Source organism: Pipistrellus kuhlii, unplaced genomic scaffold, assembly GCF_014108245.1.
Source record: "Pipistrellus kuhlii isolate mPipKuh1 unplaced genomic scaffold, mPipKuh1.p scaffold_m20_p_11, whole genome shotgun sequence".
Taxonomy (NCBI): domain Eukaryota; kingdom Metazoa; phylum Chordata; class Mammalia; order Chiroptera; family Vespertilionidae; genus Pipistrellus; species Pipistrellus kuhlii.
The window spans coordinates 21,464,293-21,486,245 of record NW_023425416.1 but is presented as its reverse complement, the minus strand read 5'-3'; the positions used below and the strand labels follow the sequence as shown (position 1 = coordinate 21,486,245).

General features: G+C 42.3%; 2 protein-coding genes across 4 annotated transcripts in view; one reads left to right on the top strand and one right to left on the bottom strand.

Annotated features, from left to right (window-relative positions):
- The window catches only part of SYN2 (synapsin II), a 122,345-nt gene that overhangs the window by 15,300 nt on the left and 85,092 nt on the right, over window positions 1–21,953 (bottom strand). For both annotated transcript variants that reach the window (XM_036431145.2, XM_036431146.2), the window contains exons 6-10: window positions 11,985–12,047; window positions 11,455–11,597; window positions 7,172–7,246; window positions 6,605–6,707; window positions 4,938–5,087 (exon numbers count right to left, since the gene is read on the bottom strand). In XM_036431145.2, coding sequence (XP_036287038.1) covers window positions 4,938–5,087; window positions 6,605–6,707; window positions 7,172–7,246; window positions 11,455–11,597; window positions 11,985–12,047 — 534 coding nt within the window. The remainder of the gene's footprint in view (window positions 1–4,937; window positions 5,088–6,604; window positions 6,708–7,171; window positions 7,247–11,454; window positions 11,598–11,984; window positions 12,048–21,953) is intronic.
- On the top strand, window positions 14,040–20,291 carry TIMP4 (TIMP metallopeptidase inhibitor 4). 2 transcript variants are annotated; one of them, XM_045579190.1, is made up of 5 exons: window positions 14,040–14,266; window positions 15,406–15,434; window positions 15,925–16,039; window positions 18,783–18,907; window positions 19,818–20,291. In XM_045579190.1, the coding sequence occupies exons 1-5, from the start codon at window positions 14,128–14,130 to the stop codon at window positions 20,013–20,015; spliced, it is 606 nt and encodes a 201-aa protein (XP_045435146.1). In that variant the 5' UTR covers window positions 14,040–14,127; the 3' UTR covers window positions 20,016–20,291. The 2 variants fall into 2 exon arrangements, with proteins under 2 accessions (XP_045435146.1, XP_036287040.1); XM_036431147.2 differs by having other exon boundaries at window positions 14,043–14,266; window positions 15,406–15,503; window positions 19,818–20,288.

Below are 21,953 nucleotides of genomic sequence, written 5' to 3'. Positions count from 1 at the left end.
TCTCCCATAATCAGTGATTTCCTAAGGACATAAGAAATGTCGCAGGCAGGCAGTCCACAAGACCTATGGGAGCACTAAGGGCCAGGTCACTCAAGGTCAGAATGTCAGCTTCAAGTGATTAAAAATGTCCCTAAAAAGTTAAGACAGCCCCAAAATAGTCAGTTTCTCTTAATAGTCTGTTAAGGGATCTGTCACTAGTGACTTTATCTGAATCTGCCTCAAATCTCCTCAGATTTTCAGTTTATACTCACTGGGGAATAAATTCTCTAAAGCCAGTTTTGCTGTGGGAAGCAGGAAGGCCTTTCAATTGTCCTAAATTTACTTCTTCTAAGCTAAGTGAAGCTCTCTTAATCTTATGGTTGGGATCTGAATTGTGCTCCCTCCCTAACTGCATGGCTATTCAGACTACAATGAAACAACTTTCTAAGTCTTGGTCTCCTTGACTTAGTCTCCTTGACAAGAGACCTCATCTTTTCAAGACTTTGTGGCTGGAAAGAACTGGCTGGAAATGTTTTTGGTATCTCTTTAGACCAGAGAGCCAATTTAAAAGAATTGGTAGAATGTCCCACCAGAGACCATAGGTTACTAGTCCTCAGTCCTTCATATCTGAACTCTCATCAGTGCCTTTCCCAGGTCTGTGGCTAGCACATGGCCTGAATCACAGCATCTCAGATCTGGAAGAAGATTTTAAAAGTTACCTGCTCTAATAGCCCTAGCCCCTTGCCCACCCTTGTACAATGTCCCTGACTAGTGGCTCATCCTGCCTCTCTTTGAACTCAGCAATGATGTGGCAGTAACACACTATTTCCCAGAGCAGCCAATTTCTCTCCCACTGTTACAGAGTTTACCCCTATCTTTCAGTGGGTATATTTGCCTTTTGGCACCAGGTCTATATCATGACAGTTATCAGAAAGCAAAAAATATTAAATGATGGGCTCCTTGAGACAATTACTATTCAACTGCAGCAACTTTAACTCTTAGAAAATACATTTGCCAAATGCTTCAACTTCCTGATTTTCTCTCCTTTAGAAAATGACCCAGTTAGAGTTCAGAGTTTATCCTTGGTATACTATGACCTTCAGACTGGAAGAAAAAAAAAAACATTTCAAGCGTGGTATTATCAATTCAGGGTAAGGGAAGAGGTTTGTCTTCCTCCCAGACACCATACATGTATTAATGCTTCTAAAGACTGAGTTTGAGAATCACTACTCATAGGTCTAATCCAAAGCCAAATAGAAAGCCCATTGGTATATAAATTCCCTGCATTAGCTATTCAGCTGCTTGGCCTTAGAAGATTTTACAGAAAAAATTTTTAAAAAAAGAGTGGGAGCAGTGGAATTGAAAAAAGATTAGCTACATAAAGGTGAGCACTAGGATGCCACTTCTATTGGCATGACCTAAAAGCTCTGAACTCTCTACTTGATGTCCTTTCTCTGATTCCAGGCTCAGAAGCAGCCCACGCCTCTCCAAGGCCTCAGGATGTAAGGCTAAGCTCAGATCCCAGATGACAGGCCCCATGGGGTCAGTGAATATGAGGGTAGATGGGAGAGCAGGGCATACAGACACAGAGGCTTTGGCCATCACTGGCCACCAGGTGTCACTGCCACCTTGAGAACTGTCTCTAAAACACCAATGTCAATAGGCAGCCCCAGAGCAGGCAGTCAAGCCAGGCTGAGGCTAAGTTGTCACCAGCTTTGCCACTCACCTCCCTGCTTTCAGGGACACAGCCAGTGCCTCTCATACTCCTGCCCCTATTCCTTTAAACTGGTTACAGGAGTTGGCCTGGGCCCACTTTTATAACTTTGTTTTCTATGATTTACCCATTCTAGGCTATGGGGCTGGCTGACAATAAGGCAAGTGTGCCCTCTACTCACCTCCCCCACCCCAATCGCTCCAGCCTCCTTTAGGTACTCTTCTAGAATCAAAGAAATAAAAAAAACTCAGGAGCTACAGGTAAGCATAGAGAGGGAAAAAGAATGAAGGAAAGGAGGGAGGGAAAGAGGATTGAAGGAAGGGAGGGGGGAGAGAAGAAGGGAAGGTGGGAGGAAGCAGGTAACTTTAACAAGAGTAATTTCAGTGGGATAGTAGAAGTGGAATACTGATAGGAATGGGTTGAAAAGAAAATCTGATATGATAAAGGGAAGGTGGTAACTAAGACAACTCAAGATTTATTGTGAAGAGGAACAGAAAAATGGGACAGTAGCTGGAAGAGAACAGCAGTTGAGGAAAGTCTTTGTTTTTCTTTTTTAAGTGGGAGATATTTGTGTGTTGAAATAATAATCTTCTGGAAAAGGAGAAATTGAAGATGGAGAAAAGAGGGAATACTTGAAAGCAAAAAAGTGGGATCCAGATCAGCAATAGAGAGTGGGCCTTAGAAGCAGATTCATATGGGTAAAGGTTCAGGTAAGTTGATAGATGTGACAGTGGGAATACAAAGCCAATCTGGCCTGACAATCTCATGGAACTGAAGCCATGGTGATTAAAATATGACCAGTGGAGAGGTGCTATTATCAGGGAGAAATGGGAGGTAGAAATATGACGAGTACAGTCATGACTTCAAGCCCAAGTTTCAGCTTTTGACAAGTATGGCATACTGTTGATTGTCTTCTGTCTTTTGAGTTGCCTGATGAAGGCAAAAGGTTCAGAAGGAAGCTAATAAAGAATATAAGATACTATCCAACAAATGATGATGACCTCTGTAAATTTAGTCATGATTTCAATTTAGGATATAAATAACACTTGGACACAAACTGTATCTCATTCATCACTATAGCCCTAACTCTATTAACTAATTTAAGTATAAACTTTGGGCTAGTCCTGTGCATGTCAGTGATAGCACAGATGAATGAGGCATGGCCTTAGCTCACAAAGGGCTGGAAGCATTTGAGAATTTATTTGCTAATTTAATTTAATTTAATTTAATTATGTATACAATAAAGACTTTGTCCTTAGCCAAAGAGAGATTTGGCCTTTGTCCCCCATTCCTGAGAAGTAACTTATAAACTCTTAGAATTTCCTGAGTGATAGAAGTATCTTTGTTATTCATGGTGGGGGCCCCCTGAGACCACACCTTATAGTGTATGATACTGAAGTCACTCATGGTGGGCTCGTTGGGCCACATGGTATTAACCTGACCTCTAGGAAGAGGGAAATTGGAGGGGGAGTTCTATCAGGTGATTAATCAATCAATGTCCATGAAATGAGACCCAAAAAAATGCTGAACACCAAAGCTCAGGTGAGCTTCCCTGATTGGGAATCTGTCCTGTGTTATTGTCACATATGGATGCCAGGAGGCTAAGGCATCCTGAAGACAATTGAAGTTTTGTGTTTAGAACTCTCCCAGACTGTATCCTATGCATCTTCCTTTGGCTTATTTTTTACTTGTATCCTTTTTCCTGTAACACACCTGTGAGTATAATAGCTTTCAATAAGTTCTATGAATCCTTCCAAAGAATTGTGAAATTTGAGGGTGGTTTTGGGAAATCTCTGAACTTTTTGATGGTGTCAGGAGTGAAGGCAGTCTCGTGGAGGACTATGCATTCAGACTTTGCAGTTAGGGCGACTCCATGTTTCATGTGATCTTAGAATTCAAAGGGATCTAGAGATCATGTAATTCAGCTCCATTCTACAGGCAAGAAAAGAAAGGTCTAGAGATGGGAAGTGACTTACCCAAGGTCACAAAATGGTACGACAGAGTGAGACTAGCCCCTGAGGGTCCTAAGTCCCAGCATGGTATGCTTTCCACAATATTCTGTTGTCACTTCAAATGTGAGGCTGGGTAGAGGAAAGCTTATCCTTGAGCCAGACTGGCTTTGCTACAAGGGATGTTTGCAGTAGCCCCTATATTTAGGGAAGCTCATTCCTTACTAGGTTTTCTGCCTTGACTGATGGATTACTCCTTAAAATATTTAAGCTGCAATATTAATATTTATAGAGTAAGGGGGCTTATACCAAAAAAGAGCTAATGCTTTATATGAGGTGGAAACAATTTTTTATGAATTTTCTATTTATTACTGAACATTTATGCTTTAGAGATTATTTTCATATAATCTATATGAAATCATATAATTTTCATATAATTATATGAAATCAATAAATTTTATTGCTAGAAGAGATCATGGTAATGTTTTTGTTCAACCCTCATTTTACAGGAAAAGGTGCTAAGGCACAGAAATAGGAAGAAATCTATCCAAGGTCACTTCATAATTCAGTGGCAAGGACAGGCTAAACTCAGGTAATAATAGGTGACCTTTACTGAGTGCTTTGATGTACTCTGACACATTTAAGTGTTCTACTTCATTTGATTCTCATAACAACCTTAGAGATAGGTGCTATTGTTCAGAACTTTACTGAGCAAGAGATAAAAATGTCCAAGGTCACAAACCTAATAAATGGAGGGTCCAGGATACAAAGTTGGGTAGTTCTTGATTCAAAGTCTACACTCTAAGTCACTACTATGTTCTACTTCCCTGTTTGAAATAAAATTTCTGAGATATTTTTATTTACAAGTGATAAAACTTGAACCCTAAAAAGGATAGTACCTTCCCCTCAATGTCACATAGCTAGGGAAGAGCTAGACTAGGATTAAGAGTTCTTACCACTTTGTTATACAAAAGTTCAGTGGAGAGAAGAGTTTGGGGATATCTTTGAAAAGTGAAGCATGTCCTAGATGGGACTAAAGATCCTTGGGCCCAGGGGGTCTTTGCCCTTCCTTTGGACCATTCTAGAACCATAGAGCCTGAAGTTCCACAACAACTTCAATGTGTACTTCCCACTAGACCTACAGAAGAGAAAGAAAGGAAGGGAGAGAAGATTCCATATATCCTATTCAGGCCTGTAGGTATCTGACCTCTGTTCCATCCTAGAGCCTCCATAGTCTAGAGCAGTGGACTTGGGTATGGTTCTTGGCTCTCCTGTATCTTTTCCCAGATGCTTACCTGTGGCTGCTGGGTGGTTAAGGGTCTCTGAGGAGACAGGACAGGGGTCCTAGACAGCAGCTGGTTCATCTTGCTAATGACTAGTTCGGTGATGAGTTGTTTGTCCTCCACCTGGTGTTCCCCAATTAGCGGCATACTGCAGTCCATGACCTGGTAGAAGACATGGCTCAGGTTAGAAAAGGGTCTGGAGACATTAAAGGCCTGGTACAGTATTTCAGAATAAGTAGGACTTAAGCCAATATAAATAGGTTGGGAATGAAGCTGGTATTGTTCTCTTCAGCTGAAAGCATGTTCCTTTGCAGAAAGAGGACCTCAGTCCCATCTTCCTTCAAACCTCTGCCATGGGCATCCGCCAACCTTCATCTAGGCCAGTGCTCAATGAGACTGAAAAGTTGGTTACTGAAGATAGTGAGTGGAGAGAGGTAGAGAGCCAGATAGAGTATAGACCAAGGGCTCAAAAGTTTGCAAGCGAGGGGACCAGGAACAACTGAAGACCATTCCCTTAATGCTCCAGCTAAAAGCAGGCAGTTTTCATCTCTGACTTTTCACCCACACAAACTGTATCTCCACAGGTACTCTGACAATTAAATGACTAGATTCCTGCCTTTGCCCATGATCTGGGATGACTTCCCTTTTGCTCCAATCATGATTCTTCTTATATTCAAGGTCCAGATCAATGTTTTCCCACTCTAGGAAGAGCCTTAGTCTTTATAGCAGTGGTTCTCAACCTGTGGGTCGCGACCCCCAGGTTGAGAAATGCTAGCAAGGTGGCCTAAGACTATCAGATATTTACATTATAATTCATTAACAGTAGCAAAATTACAGTTATGAAGTAGCAACAAAAATAATTTTGTTTGGGGGTCACCACAACATGAGGAACTCTGTTAAAGGGTCGTGGCATTAAAAAGGTTGAGAACCACTGATCTAGAAAGTTACATGTCAAGCAGACCATGGAGTAGCCCACTTTGGGATCCTGACACTAACTTTCTGCAAATACCACCAAATCTGAACAAGGAGCCTTTCCTGCTTGTTAGAGGACTGGGCAGAAATATGTGTGAAGGATTCATATTGTCACTGACTTTCCCTTTAATTCAGAAAAAGGAAGTCAGTAAAGTTGTATTTGAGGACCAGACTGAGTCAAGTGTCTCCAAGGCTCAGAAAAAGGCTAAGGAGAATCTCCTGCATTCAGAAGACCTGATTTCTAGCCCATGTTGTGACAATAATTCACTCCGTGGCCTTGGGCACAAGTTCATAATATGAGACCTCAGTTTTTCTGACCTGCAAAGTGAATAGATTAGATTGAATGATTCTTTCTGAGACCAAGAATGATAAAAAAAAAAAAAAAAAAAAAAAAAAAAAAAAAAAAAAAAAAAAACCACTATATTTTTCCCAGAGGAATGATACCTGGCGAGGAGACCAGGAACCTACCTTTGGTATCTCATATCCATTGTGTGGGTCAGCCAAGCTGGCTGAAAGCAATAACTCCCCACTGGCGAAGGTGTGTTGTTATGCAAATCCACTGGTTGTGTCGTGTGGGAATCTTCCCACGGCCCTGGAGAGTCTAACCTAAATGCAGTCCAGGCCATCCACACAGTCATCAAACCACTAGCTTGACTTCCAACCTTCGGGATTATCTCTTACTAAGGTACTCCTTAAGTCAAACTTACCTCAAAAATGTAGTCTCTCCCATCTTTGCCATGCACAGCTTTGACAGCACAGATGTCCAGGCCACCAAACATCTCAGAGCAGGTATCTACCCACAGCTTGTACCTGGAGGAGATGGGAAGGTATCCTGAAGCTGGGTCATTAGCTCACATCCAGCCTGCTTTCTGGTCACACTCTCATTGCTGCCTCAGCCTTGATCACCACCCCTCTCCAGCCCTCCCTCCCTCCACTGCCATTAAGCACAGGCCTTTATCTTCAGTGCCCTCCAGCTTTGCTTTCCAGATTCCTGTCTTTTCACGCTCAGAGCAGGTCTCATCGACTCTAGGTGGCCTTTCCTTGGCTATTCCAGCCCATAGTGACTAGTCCTTTCTTGGAGCTTCTGTGGTATGTCCAATCTTTATCTCCATAATTTAGCACATAACCTACTCCTGCCTGATCTTGCTAACTGGCTGTTTGGGCCTTTGTATCCTATCTACCCTGTCTGATTAGAGGTGCTCTTCGGACAAGGACCAATTTTTATACCTCTTCATATAAAGAAGGCCCCCTCTTGCTGGACTCTTTACACTCACCTGTCTGACATGGCGATCTGTTCCAGCATTGCAGAGCCAGTGTTCGTCTTCCAGTTTCCTGAGATCGATGTCCTCCTACAACAAGGTCCCACCAGATAGGACAGGCAGTAAGCCACCCAAGCAAGAGGAGGGCATAAAACTTTCCAGATTTTTAGCTCACCACTGCTTTCCTCATCTGCTTCTACCACAAACAGTCCAGGGGCTTACTGCTAAGCCTAGAGCCTGGCTGCCTCTGCTCTCCTCCTCTCTGTAAGAGTCCAGCTCACTGCTCTGGCTCCATGGAGCCTTCCTGATCTTTCAGACAGATGAGTGCTTGCTCTCTTAAAAGCCCCTATAGGACTCTGCCTGTACCTCACTTTCAATCCTACATCTATTTTTAACCTTAGTTATTTGATCTAAGTTTTCTGTCTGTAAGCTACTTAATGGTATATATTGTCTTGCATACTCAGCAGCCTATCCACTAAGTATCTGGGCCGACTTCATACTGTAGTCCCCCTGATCCACGGTTTAATTTTCCATGGTTTTAGTTACCTGTGGTCAACCAAAGTCTGAAAATATTGAATGAAAAATTCCAGAAATAAACAGTTCATAAGCTTTAAATTGCGCACTGATCTGAGCAGCATGATAAAACCTATCGTTCTGTCTCACTCAGGTTGTAAATCATCCCTTTATCCAAGTATCCAAGCTGCATGTTCTCCCTACCCATTAGTCACTTAGTAGCTACGTTGGTTATCAGATCAGCTGTAGTGGTATTACAGTGCTTTTGTTCAAGGAACCCTTATTTTATTTAATAATGTCTCATTCACCTCACTTCATCTTATCACATAGGCATTTTATCATCTCACACCATCACAAGAAAGATGAGTACAGAACAATAAGATATTTTAAAAGAGAAATACCATAATCACATAATTTTTATAATAAAATAGAATATTATTATAATTGTTCTATTTTATTATAGTTATTGTTAATCTTCTACTGTGCCTAATTTATAAATTAAATGTTAACATAGTTATATAGGTATAGGAAAAGACAGTATATATAGAGGTTGATACTATTCATAGTTTCAGGGATCCACAGAGAAAAGGGGACTATAATAATAATATATACAAACTGAATTCTACTGATTCTGAAACCTCCTCAGAGTTCTGTGACTATCTCCCAATGGCTTCTGTACTAGCCCATTTATTCATTCATTCAACAATTGGTTTTTGAGAGCCTGCAGTATTAGCAATATGACTCTGGATAAGTCAGTCAACCTTTTCAGGCTTACGTTGCTTCATCATCAACTAGACCTGTTCTCTGCTATGCCCTCTGCACCCTCCATCTATAAGCATGTGTTAGCGTTAACTAGTCTTGGGCTAAATATGAGGCAAATAATCTGGTTTCTGGTTTTGGATTTGCTCTTGACTTGCTGGGTGTCCTTGGGTGAAGCATTTCACCGGACTGAGCCTCTTATCCATGTGTAAACATAAAGTTGGGTTATAATTTTAAATAAACTGTAACACACCAAAAACATGTATTTTTTTAGTTATTAATGTTTACTCAGATACAGTCAAGAGGATGGGGATCGCCTAAGGGACAGAAAAGTCCTTCTCACATTACTGATAGAGGCCTTCTTATGCTGTCCTTATCACTCACAACTGGTTGGAGATTGGATGTGCTAGTCTCCACTCAGGAGTATCTTCCCTAGATATCTGATTTCAAATACTTAGAAACCTAGTACAGCTGGTTTTTCAGAGCCCTGAGATGCAGTGAATTGAGTGACGTGGTAATAACAACTCCTCACACTCCCAGTACTGACTGCTTTCCAAGATTCTTCCTTCCCAAGCCCCTCACCAGAACCTCACTGCAAGCCCCATGTTGTGAATGGGCTGGGATTCTTGCTTCCACTTTACAAAGAGATTAAGACTCAGAGGTTGGATGATTTGTCCAAGATTGTATGTCTAGTCAACGTAGATATAAGATAAAAACCCAGGACTCTTTATTCCCCCATTGTGCTACATTTACCTCTATACCCCACTACCACGCTCAGAAAGAAAAAACAAAACAAAAAACAAGCAACTCACAGTGGAGTGGTTTGAAAAATCTGAGTAGCAATAAAAAGACAGATCAAATGAAAATAACATTGTCTTCCTATCACTGGTATTTTACAAGTGTGCCCCTGTGACAAAGCTGATTCCCCAAGGGCAGAGGCAGGGAGTTTCCATGTCCCTAGAACAGGGCCATAGTACATAGAGGGTTGTTAGAAACTTTGAATAAGCAATAATAATGTCTCTTACACTTCACACCTTTCTCTAATAACAGCATGCATGGCACAGATCCATACAGGATACCTGGGAAATGTGGGGACAAAGGGGGCACCGAGACTTGCTGGACATCTGAACTCCACAGAAGGACCCAAATTATTGCCTAGTGAGAGTGGGGCAGGAATAGCACCTTCTTTTCACCAAATATGTCTGCCCCTGGATCTCTAGGGTGAGAACTGAGGGAGAAGGAAAGAATTTAAAAGTTTATCTTGGCTATTGCCAAGCCAATTCCTTCTTCTGAGAGCAAAGGGATAGCCAAAGTTTTGGGAAGAAGAGCCAAATAACTGTCTGTCTCTTGCAAATAAAAAAGGAAGTAAATAATTTCTAAAGCTGTTCTGGTTGCCCACCCTTTATCAATAGTTGAGATTCTCTTATGCTTCATTTAAATTGCTTTTGGAAACCTTAACCCTTAAAAATGTGGTGTGTCTCCTTTTTAAGGATAAAGACACTCTTGCTTCTTTGTCAAAAAAAATTTATTTAGGAGATTTTAACATTAAAGGATAGGAAATCTGCTTTCTTAGTGGCTGAATATATTATTTTTCTGCTTTAGATAGTATTTTTACAATGGTCTTTTAAATTATCCCTTCTTACATTGTGCATAATTTTCAAGCAACCCTAACTTCCTTTCTGAAGCAGAAAGACTACAAGTAAAAATTATAAACTTTTTAAAAAGTAGGAGTCCAGTCAATAAAGGGAAAAAATTGATGTCTCAATTCTCTCTGAGTTGTTCTCTGAATACATATTGGGTGCCCACTATGTACCTATTGTTGCATAAGGCAGTGGTCCTGCAGAGATGATTCTAACATTTCTGCTAGAGAGATCAGAGGAGAGTAATTCAAATCACACATGTGAAAAGGGCTAAACTATAGCTATGAGAAGGAAGTTATAGGGAAAGGGCTCCTTACTAATTCAAGGGGTGGGAAGTAGAAAAACTAAATAGGGAATGAAGGAAGAGAAATAGAAATGATAAAGGAAAGGGAAGCTACTCAACCCTGAAATCTGCTAAAGTCATAAGTAGCAAAGATCAAATTCATATACTATAATGTTCTGTCTTTGTAAAAAAACAAAAAACTACCTAAATTTTTTTTCTAAAAATGGAAGATTCAGATTGCCAAAACTGGAATTATAATACATTTGCATTCTTATGTATAAGTATATTATTATGGAAGATCTGGTAGACTTGAAATCTTTTCTTTTTCTAAATTCTAATAGTGGAAACCTTTAACTTTCCATTTGGCAAATGTAGAAAAGTCATCTTTTCTCATAACAACTAGGCTTTTAATGCTCTATAGTCTATATATTTACATCAGGAGTTTCTTAACTTTTTCTGTGCTCTGGAAGCCTGGTGAAGCATGTGATTTCCTTTCAATTATAAAATATAAGATGTGTAAATGTATAAAATAAAGTATACAGGATAACAAAGGAATGCAATTATTTAAAGTAATTATCATAATAGTTACCAAAATATTAAACAAACAAATCTGTGATAAGTCAAAACGTTTTTTTATAAATAACAAATATATTTACAGGGGTAACTGTAGTGGCAGGTCTAATAACTGCCATGATTCTTTAGTAGTGATAATAGTAATTGTATTTAGAGATATCTGTCACAACTGTATAAAAATATAAGAATCTATGTGATTATCTGTAGTGACAAAGTCACTCATGCTACTGCTGCTACTATAGCCTGTTGTCTTTGTTCATAACTAGGGAGAATGCTAAATTTTATTTAAAGGCTAATAAAAATAAATATTACTGTTATTTCTCATCTTAGTTCATGGACCCCCCCCCACGCCTCCCTGACTTGAAAGGAACCCAGGCTAAGACTCCTCACTTAATGGCACCCTCTCTCTGTTCTCTGCCTTGTGGGCCAGAGGAAATTTAACTGAATACTGGCTGCTAAGTAGAGGCTCGAATTCTCCTCTGAGTTGAGGAGAAAGCAAAGAGTATCTGCTGGAAACCCACCCCACTCACATGTAAGCCTTGTAATTGTTGCCTATCTTCTGGACCCGGATGTCATACTTGGCGTCAATGAAAGGCTCTGCTGTGGCGTAGGTCTGGGTGAGGGCTACCACGCTAGCAATGTCCTGGAAGTCGTAGTGGTTTTCCACTTTGACCTAATTTTGGAGCAAGGCAGAGAGGGGAAAAAGGAGACATACACATATACACACTGAGAGTCACAAGAATCCGGGGCCTCCAAACCCATCAAGATGTTTCCATTCCAGTTGCCAGCCTGAGTGCCACATCTTAGGAGAGTCCTTCTCTCCAGCTTCCCTTCCTAGGCTCAGGAGCTACTACAATTATTGCAAAAGGCCCAACAGACCAAGCAGGTGGCCTACACTTGGCTTGTTGAAAAGGCCTGTTTGGGTTAACACTCATAGCTTCAGAGGAGCCAAATCATGGAAGAATTAATCAGTAACAGAGGGATAATCGTCCATAACCAGACTCTCTGAAAAGTACCCTTCTTGGCCTCAATTCCAAAGCACAGCAGGCCCCAGCCTTACCTTTCCCATGCCCGAGTGAGCATGGCCAATCTTCACCACCACAGGGAATGTGGGCAATGTCAGCTGAAAACAGAAGAGAAAAGAATGAATTGGTCAGAGTGTGCCTGTTTTTCTGTGGAATGTTACAAATATTTTTGTTGGGAACACCCTTGGAAGGGCCCTTTAAAAAACTAGTCCAACCTATGTGCTTTACAAATACAAAAACTGAGGCCCATAGAGTGACAGTGACTTGCTTAAGGTCATAGCATGTTAATGGCAGATCTATAAGAACTCTGTTCTCCTACTTGGTACTCTACATATTTAAAACTAATTGTTTCAATCTTCTCTGCATTAAACAAACATAGGGCAGGACTGGAGAATTTGAAAAAAATGAATCTTTTTTTAAAATATATTTTTTATTGATTTCAGAGAGAGAGGGAGAGGGAGACAAAAACATCAATTATGACAAGCAATCATTGATCGGCTGCTTCCTGCAAGTCCCCTACTGGAGATGGAGCCCGCAACCACAACATGTGCCCTTGACTGGAATTGAACCCATGACCCTTCAGTCTGCAGGACGATGCTTTATCCACTGAACCAAATCAGCTACGGTGGGAAAAAAAAAATGCACCTTTGAAAGGGTGAATTTTACTGTATGTAAATTATACCTTAGTAAACCATAATTACAAAAGGAATATATCTTTGGAATCTTAATGTCCCTTTGGTCATGTCCCTCTTAGTATCCTCCTTCCCCTCAAACATCTAGCTTTTCTGTACTGAACCTGTCTTTTCTCCACCTTTCACAGTCTCTTCATTGCTCACCAACACCCCAAGCTCAACCAACAAACAGCTTAGTATGTTCAGACAGCTTGGGGTTTGGAAGAGAGTTGCATAGACTGATGAACAAGAACAGACCCAGAGATAAGGAGCCATGGGTCAGACTGTTGGACCTCAAAGGGAGGGTGGGGATAAAAGGGAGAGATCAACCAAAGGGCTTATGTGCACACATATAAGCCTAACCAGTGGTCAAGGACAATAGGGGGGGGGGGGGGGCATGAGTGTGGTGGGGGATTGGAATGGGGGGTTGAGGACAAATATGTGATACCTTAATCAATAAAGAAATTAATTTTTGAAAAGTCAACATGATTGTAATTTGAAAGAGATTATTATGAATGTAAATTCTACTTTGAGGTAGTTGTATTTTAACAGAGGAATAATAAAAACTTAAAAGAACTATTCTCCAAGCCTACTTTTGCCCCCATCTTATATAAGACATGGTCTCTTCAGTGGGTAGCAACATAAGGTAAGAATCAGTAGGCTACTATCTGAAGAGGCTTGAGGTCTCAGATTTATATTAGGTAATGATAAAAATCCTGTGCTTTGAGCCCTCACCAAAAGCACTCTCCTCAGCCATCTGCAATCTGAAGCTCTGGGTATAGGAAAGGGTTTCTAAAGCACTGGCTGCTTTCTCTGACATCTCTCCCCACCCCCCAGCCTACAGAGCCAAGACACACACATACACACACACACACCAACTTTCTCTGTCTTGTTCCATTACTGTTTACTGTTGCTTTGGAGCTCCTAAATAGGGCATTGAAAACACTTCCTGCAGCTGAAAGAAGCCCTGAGTAGCTTGTCTCATTCCCAGTGTGCAGCTCAGCAAGGGGTTCGTCCTTCTCTGTCACTGTCTCTTTTGCCTGTTGTAATTCTGCCTGCCTCTGGATGACTCTGCCTGTCTCACTCTTTCTGTTTGTGCCTCTCCTCACTCTTGTTCTTTCTGCCTGAATCACAGTCCTTTGGTCTTTCTGCCTCTTGCATTTGTCTTTGTTGCACTTTCTTTTTGCCATGACACCATCCCCTCTCCCAGTGCCTTCCCTCCACTTCTGGGAGGCTTAATTGCTCAGGCACGGAAATGGAAGCTAAGGGCTTCTCCTGGCTTCCCTCTTCATCTTATTGAGGCTGCCAGTCGGGAGGGCCTTGGGTTCTGTAGCCGCGGGTGGCTTGCAGCCAAAGGCGGGCGGAGCCCAAAGGGCGGGATTGGCCTTAGGTCCACCTCATAAAGCCTGGGGCGAGGGGCGAGGGGCGCGAGGCGTTCTGGAAGTGCCCTGGAGAGTCTGTTTGATCCGACAGACCCCCACAGACTTAGTTGGGGCTCTGCAGTGTCATGCCCCGGAGCCTCCAGACCACGTCGAGCTGGGCGCTGTTGCTGCGGCTGCTGGCATTGCTGCGGCCGCCCGGGCTGGTCGAGGCGTGCAGCTGCGCCCCCTCGCACCCCCAGCAGCATGTCTGCCACTCTGCGCTTGGTGAGTCCGGAAGCCAGGGAGGTACACAGCTGGGGGTGGTTGTGTGTGATTAGTGCGGGGCATTGCCATAGACCTGTAGTCTGGAGGGAATGGGAGGAGCTCAAATCCCGAACCAGCTGCCTCCGGTTGGGGTTGATGGGTAGGGCAAGGCCGGCACCATAGCAACCTTGCAAGGGCAGAGCTTGGCTGACTTGTCAGGAAATTAAGACAGTGTAAGGGGCCTCCATAGCGGCCCCCTCACCCCTGCCTACTGTCGTTGAACAAGTCACTGGAACTATCCTGTGATTACTCTGAACTACTGGGTGGGGGAGGGGGAAGCCAGCACCAGGAGGTAGGGCTTTCGTTATAAACTCCCCTGTGACCAAGCCTATAACTGAGCCATCATATACTCATACCAATACACATATTTTACCCTTCCCTCTGCCTGGAATGCCCTTTCCCCCATCCTTAAAACTATTCATTCTTCAAAGTCTAACAGATATCTATCTCCTTTTCTCTGAAGGCTTCCTGACTCCTTGGTGCTACTATGGCATTTTTAACGTTTTTGTGCTCCTACTATGCTGTACTGTTGTTTGCAAATGTGTTCTCCACTAGACCAAGACTTCTGCAAGATAGAGGACCCTGTTTTAATCACATCTATGACCTGGTACCTAGTGTTAGGCCAGGCACAGAGGAAGAACTTCAAAAACAGTTTTTTATTAATAACCAAATGGCAATAGATGAACTACCTCTGTGCAGGGTCAGATCATTTATTAATTCAATAAGCATTTGGGCTCAAGAAACCAAAACTCTGTGCAGGCTCTGTTTTAGGTCTTGGGCTACATCAACAGATGACCACACTGACCTACCCTCCTCTCCATCTCCTATCCTGATGTCCTGGGCTCCTTCTCCATCCTCTATCCTGATGTCCACCCCTAGTCCTTGGTTTATGAGCTAGACTCAAAACTAGCAAGTAAAGTGTAGAGACTGTAGGACCTAATAGGTCTGACTGCACAGGAGTTTCCAGGCTCCTGCTCTCTCATATCCTCCTCCTCACAATCCAGAATCCTCCTATAAAATTGTCTGGGGGCCCCAGGTCATCCAGATCCCAAATTACCCCCACAGGTTGCTGAAGGTTCCCTCTTTTGCTTCCTGTGCAGTGATCCGGGCCAAGATCTCCAGTGAGAAGGTAATTCCTGCCAGTGCAGATCCTGCTGACACTCAAAAAATGATCCGGTATGAAATCAAACAGATAAAGGTACATGGGGACAGACAGTGCTTTTACCTTCTGGGCTTTTGGGAGGGTTAGGGTTTGTGTTTTGGGAAGGGTGGTGCTTATAGGTTAGGCAACCTGGCTCAGTAATCCTGGGTGTTGATGCTATCAATAATATGGAAGTGGATGACATTTTGGGAACAGAATCTGAATGACAATGCAGGACAGACCCTCAATGTCCTTCCAGTCCTATAGCTGCCTGTGCATGGGGCTGCTGGAAGTACTTCCCCTCTCACTGGAATAAACCAAGGTTTTTAAAAGAGAGAAATGACCCAGTTAGGCTATCTGTGCGCATCAAATCCTGGACTAGACATTTGCTTAATTTTTTTAGATTGAGGAATTTTCCCTGTTAAAATATGTAGTTCACTCACTGACCTAATACTTCTTTTTTGTAATTGTTTTTCAGATGTTTAAAGGGTTTGAGAAAGTCAAGGATATTCAGTATATCTATACACCTTTTGATTCCTCCCTCTGTGGTGTGAAACTAGAAGCAAACAGCCAGAAGCAGTATCTCTTGACTGGTAAGTTAAAGAGCAGCAAGTGGCCCCAATAGTCTCTGTCCTAAGGAAGACAGCCAAGGAGAAGCCAGGGCTGCCCTTGGGCAGCAAGCTGAGCAGGTGACACATTCTTGGGCATAAAACAGAGCTGTGTTACTAAGAGGCAACCTCTAAGTCAGGAGGGGCCTTGGTTACCTCCCTTTCAATGCAAGAATCCTCATTACAGTGACCTTGACCACTGCTTCACTAATTTAGGAACAAGTTGCTCTCCCAGCCTAGCCTAGCTGGTTCCATTTTCAAATATTTTTCATTAGCATAAGATTTTTGGTATCTTGAGCCCAAGTCTGCCCCTCTGAAACTGCTCTTTGTGAATTCAGCTCTGCCCTCTGCTCTATGATGATCCCTCAGAGGCCTGAAGACAATAGATGCAAGCACTCTAACTTCAGGTCTGCTGACCATCTTCTCCAATGGGATATTGTCCCTGTCCCTTTCCTAGCACAGGACAATGAACTGGACACAACACTACAGGAAAGGTCTTAACTTCACATAGTAAAGGAAATTTGTATGTGCGATCCTCCTCCCCACAACACACACATTATAGTTACTGTAGCCTCTGATGGAATTAGCTTTAGACAGCCACATTGGATCATACTCCTGACTCACAATGAGCCTGTGTGGCTCACACCCCAGGCCCTATTCTGGGGCACAAACCCTAACAGGAACCTTGAGTCTAACATGGTTCTGTTTCCATGAACTTGGTCCCAGGTATAACTACTTGCAGTTATAGAAGATAGTCAGCTGGACTGTGCCCCTCTACGTTTGCACAGTATAATCCCAATGTCCAGAAGTCTTTCCACCAGCTTGTCTGGCAGGTAAACTCCATGCTGAATTGGTTGGGACAGAACAGTTGAAGAACCACATAAAACTATGCCTCCAAAATTGAGTGAATGCAATATTATAATATTTTGTAGTTCAGGAAGAAGGTATGTATGTGGTTATAAACAGTTAGGGATGCTTCATTGTGGAAAGTGATATCTAAATTAGCCCTGAAGGATAAAAAAAAAAATGCTTAGAAAGGTAAGAAAAAGAAAAACATAGCTGATAAGGATAAATTCCTATCTGTCCATCCACTCAGCAATGAATGACCACCTACTTGCTGCCAGGTCTTGGACAGGAGAGTGGAGACTCAGTCACAAGTCATAGTCCTCAAGAAGCTCATACTCCAAATTTGACTCTTGAGAACTCGTGAGCATTGAAAGACATAATGGTAAGGGCTCCCCAGCTCTAAGAATGTGGAATTGTACTAATCTGAGAGTCTCTGGATGGGAGAGGCAGAGGCAGAGCATGCCACTGAGCCCTCCACATCCCAGGACTAGCAGATGAAGCCACTTCCTTCCTTTCTAAGCACCTACCTTCTGCGTGCTTAGCCCACTGCTAGGCACTGTAGTGCATCAGTCAAAGCAGGAGGTGAGGCGTGCTCTCTGCCCTCAAGGAGGTCAAGTCTAACCAAGAATGAAAATAAGTGACAAAACACAGGTCTAGTGAAAAGTCATCAGTGATGCCCATGCTCTTCAAGAGAAGTCACAAACTCTTTTGCCTAATGAAAGTCCTTTGCGACCATAACACTGCTGACCTCTCCAGTTTTGTCTCCTGCCACTTATCACTGACAGTTTCTAGCCCCTCATTTTCCCCAGAGCTGAAATAAACTACTTGCAGTTATAGGAGGTATTCGGTTGGGCTGAGCCCCTCCACCTTTGTACTGGAAGTCCCAACGTCCAGAAGTCTTTCCCCCAACCTGACTGGCACGTGAACTCCTAACCATCCCTTCAAAGCCCATCAGGAGCATCATCTCCTCTTAGACAGCTTCCTTGCCCCCTGCCCCTTCCACAGACAGAGATAATTGTTATTTCCTTTGTTCTTATGTTGCATCTTTTATATAAACATAACTGTATAATTTTTGCCTACTTATCTCTCTGGCCTACTTGTTTTTAAGCTCCTTGAGATCAAAGATCCTACTATATTTATTTCTGCATCCATGATACCAGTCTAGTAGTTGCTCAGTAAGTAAATGAGTGACTAAAGTTCTAAGAGATGTAACCTAGCATGGTCAGGAATGGCTTTGAGGATGAGGTAGTATTGAAAAGGGTCTTTGGAAGATAGGAAACAGTTTGATAAGTAAAGAAGGGACACTTTCCCATGGAGAATGAGAAAGTCTTACCAATTTAGGTATCAATGGAGCAGAAGACTGGCCTATGTAGATATTGGGAAGGGTTGGAAAGGGGAAGGGCCTGTTATTTATTGAGCATCTTCTATGGGCCTCCTACTGTGCTGGAAGCTTTACCAAATATTCTCTCATTTAATCCTGACAATAACCTTATTATTCTTATCTTCCAGTTGAGAAGTTACATGACTTTATTAAGGTCCCACATCTAGTAAATGACAGAAAAGAAAGGGGTTTCACCAAGAATCTCACTTTATAGCCCATGTTTTCTCTGCATCACATTAAAGGAAAAGGCCTGTATTCCACAACTCTCCTTTGTACAAACATAATCTCTGATATAAAGATTGTGGAGTTTTTCTGGTCCCTGAATTGAGCCTTATGTCACCACTGCCACCAAACAAAACAAAACAAAACAAAACACACACATACACACACACACACACACACACACACACACACACTAAAGAGGCTGCAATTCTGGGCTCTTCAAGGACCCAGGTTTCTGGAGTTTCACAAACATAGGTTCTCCTCTATCTTCCTTTGTAGGTCAGGTCCTCAATGATGGAAAGGTCTTCATCCATCTGTGCAACTACATTGAGCCCTGGGAAAACCTATCCTTTTTGCAAAGGGAAAGTCTGAACCACCACTACCATATGAACTGTGGCTGCCAAGTAAGAGAATGTCCATTTCCAAGGTCTTTTTTTTTTTTTTTTTTTTTTGGGGGGTGGGGTATCTTGAGCCTTTCAGCCCCACCTTTAATGGCACCTACTGATGGTACTTCTTCCTTCATGAATGTGTTTATTCACTTACTATAGTATACTTGAGATCTGCCATGGATCAGGTACTATATAAAGTTGGAGATGGGAAAGCAAGATGATCCATAGTCTCTGATCTCAATGTACCTAACATTTTGGCAAGGAAGGTGGGCACATAAGGCAAACTGAAATAGTATAGCTAACATTTTAACAGAAACTACCCTTTGCCAGGCCCTAATGGTCAATATATTTTAAATATTTTAATGTAGCCTTTATAACAAATGTATAAATAATTAAGATTTCCATTTTAAAGTAAAGAAATTAATGATCTAGAAAGTAATTTGCTCAATGCCAATGGTAGAGTAATGACCCTCAGGTTTGTCTGACTCCAGAAATGCCATTAGAGAGGCAAAACTGTACGTAGGAAACACAGGGGAAGGAAATCTTGGGGAATTTTGGAGACTAGGAAGGACTTCATAAGGCAAAGGCATTTGAGCTAGGCCAGTGGTCAGCAAACTGTGGCTCACGATCCACATGCGGCTCTTTGGCCCCTTGAGTGTGGCTCTTCCACAAAATACCACATGCGGGCGTACACGTACAGTGCAATTGAAACTTCGTGGCCCATGCACAGAAGTCGGTTTTTGGCTTGGGCGAGTCTATTTTGAAGAAGTGGCATTAGAACACTCAAGGGGCCAAAGAGCCATATGTGGCTCGCGAGCCGCGGTTTGCCAACCATTGAGCTAGGCTGTAAGGTTGTAGATGAGTCTGAAAAAAAATTGTAGAAAAATTACACCCTATTCACTTTGTTGTGTTGTTATGATTCTAGATCACCACCTGCTATACAGTGCCCTGTACCATCTCAGCCCCCAATGAGTGCCTCTGGACAGATTGGCTATTGGAAAGAAAACTCTATGGGTACCAGGCCCAGCATTATGTCTGCATGAAGCGTGTTGATGGCACCTGCAGCTGGTACCAGGGACGCCTGCCCCTCAGGAAGGAGTTTGTTGACATCATCCAGCCCTAGTAGGGAACAATGACCACCACATTCCTTCAAGAGTTCTGAAGACCAAGCCAGTTCTCCCTCACTAGAGTTCTGGCTATCACCACTTGCCTCACTGCTGTCAGCAAATGAGAAGTATCAAGTGGACAGTCTGGCTAGTGTTAGAGCAGGGCTAGGGTATGTTACAGCTTGTGTCTGAAACCCCAGCCCAGAACATGTCAAAAGCTAGGGAAAGTATCCTGCCCTCAACCCTTCTCTCCTGCCTCCCAAACCCTTTTATTCTAGCCCTGTGGTTGGCAAACTGTGGCTCACGGGTCACATGCGGCTCTTTGGCTCCTTGAGTGTGGCTCTTCCACAAAATACCAACCAATCATGCCATCTCTCTGCCCCTTCTGATATACTAGAATGGCCTCAGAGAAGGCATTATGTTAACCTAGTCTTCTCACTGATCCATAGGTTTGTTATTTTCTGTTTGATAAAATTCCTTATTTCTGCACTTCCCTATTTTGAAGAAGTGGTGTTAGAAGAAGTTTAAGTTTAAAAAATGTGGCTCTCAAAAGACATTTCAATCATTGTACTGTTGATATTTGGCTCTGTTGACTAATGAGTTTGCCGATCACTGTTCTAGCCAATACCTGTTACTGAAAATTTTGATTCTGGCTTAGAATCAAAATAGTTCTGATCAGAACTATTCCCTTTTCTCTCTAAGAAAATGTGTTTTCTCTTACCTTAATTGATCCAATAGTGAAGAAATGGTGAATGCTATACATATGAGATAGTGTACCTATCTGATATACAATACCAGAAGACAGGTTGGCAGTATCATAAACAGGCTGATTTGGAAGAATAAAAAGAGCAACAAAGTATAGCTGTGTATTCTCTACTCCAATTTCAGCTCATCCTGATCCTCTCTTACACTTTCATTTGTTTAGGGAAATGACTTGCTGGGGTACAGAATCACTCAATATTAGACCTACAATGGCCTAACCATCCACTACATGCTGTAATCTCTATCCAATTCCTGGTAGAGGGTCTGGCCCCCTAGCACACCTCTTTGGATAAGAATAGACGTGGGTTTTATCTCTGCAGGTTAATTATCATTAATACCTTCTCCTGATGTCCATAAGTCTTCTTTTATGTTTCTTTTAAAAAACCCTTCTCTTCTAGGTTACTAATATCTTAATTCCTACTTCAAAACTTTTTTTAAGCCAAAAAAGCCTCAAGTTGAAATTCTCCTTTAGATTTTGACACCTCAGAGAGATCTTAGGAGGACTTATTTGGAGGGCAAATTTCAGGCTAGAGAACAAGAGAGAAATAACTCAAGGGCCCTTGTGGGAAAAAGGATGGTAAATAGACAATATACTTTGCAATTTTTTCAAAATAGTGTTTGTGGTTAGCCCTGCTAAATATTACAGCAAGAAAAATCCAGCTTTGGTCCCAATCCTTCCTTCAACTCAGTCCCCTTACCACTGTGTCTTGGACTCCCTGAGAACTCCAAGCATAGATAGATCCCTTAAGCCCTGATGTTGGTCTCAAGGATTTATTAAGGACAAGAGCTTAAAATCCCAGAGCCTCTCCCTGGGAAGCTCTGAGAAAGATGAAGGAGGTAGTTCTATTCAAGGCCTAAGGATGTTGTTATTTGTTTTCTATTATGTTGTTTGATGAGAAGCGAGGCCATGCACAATATGCCAGAAGAAGGCTCTTGATTCACAGAACTGGTACAAATGTAGTTCCTTTTTGAGAAGGGAGTGAGAGGGTAACAAACATAATCTCTGTCCCAGAGTACAATTGGAATGCTATAGCAGAGAGCCTCCATTGGTGAGTTAAGCATTATCACCAACTGACCATGCAGGCCTGCAGCAGAGGGTGTGGAGACAGAGAGGAAGAAAAGGGATTGAGCTCTAGGTCTCCATGGAGGAAAAACCAACCAATCATGCCATCTCTCTGCCCCTTCTGATATAC

What these genes read in the sequence shown, in the direction of transcription:
- TIMP4 (XM_036431147.2), top strand. Translation starts at nt 14,128, where the DNA reads ATGCCCCGGAGCCTCCAGACCACGTCGAGCTGGGCGCTGTTGCTGCGG. An exon ending in ATGAAATCAAACAGATAAAG is followed by an intron (nt 15,504 to 15,924) that starts GTACATGGGGAC and finishes ATTGTTTTTCAG; the next exon opens with ATGTTTAAAGGGTTTGAGAA. An exon ending in ATATGAACTGTGGCTGCCAA is followed by an intron (nt 18,908 to 19,817) that starts GTAAGAGAATGT and finishes TTATGATTCTAG; the next exon opens with ATCACCACCTGCTATACAGT.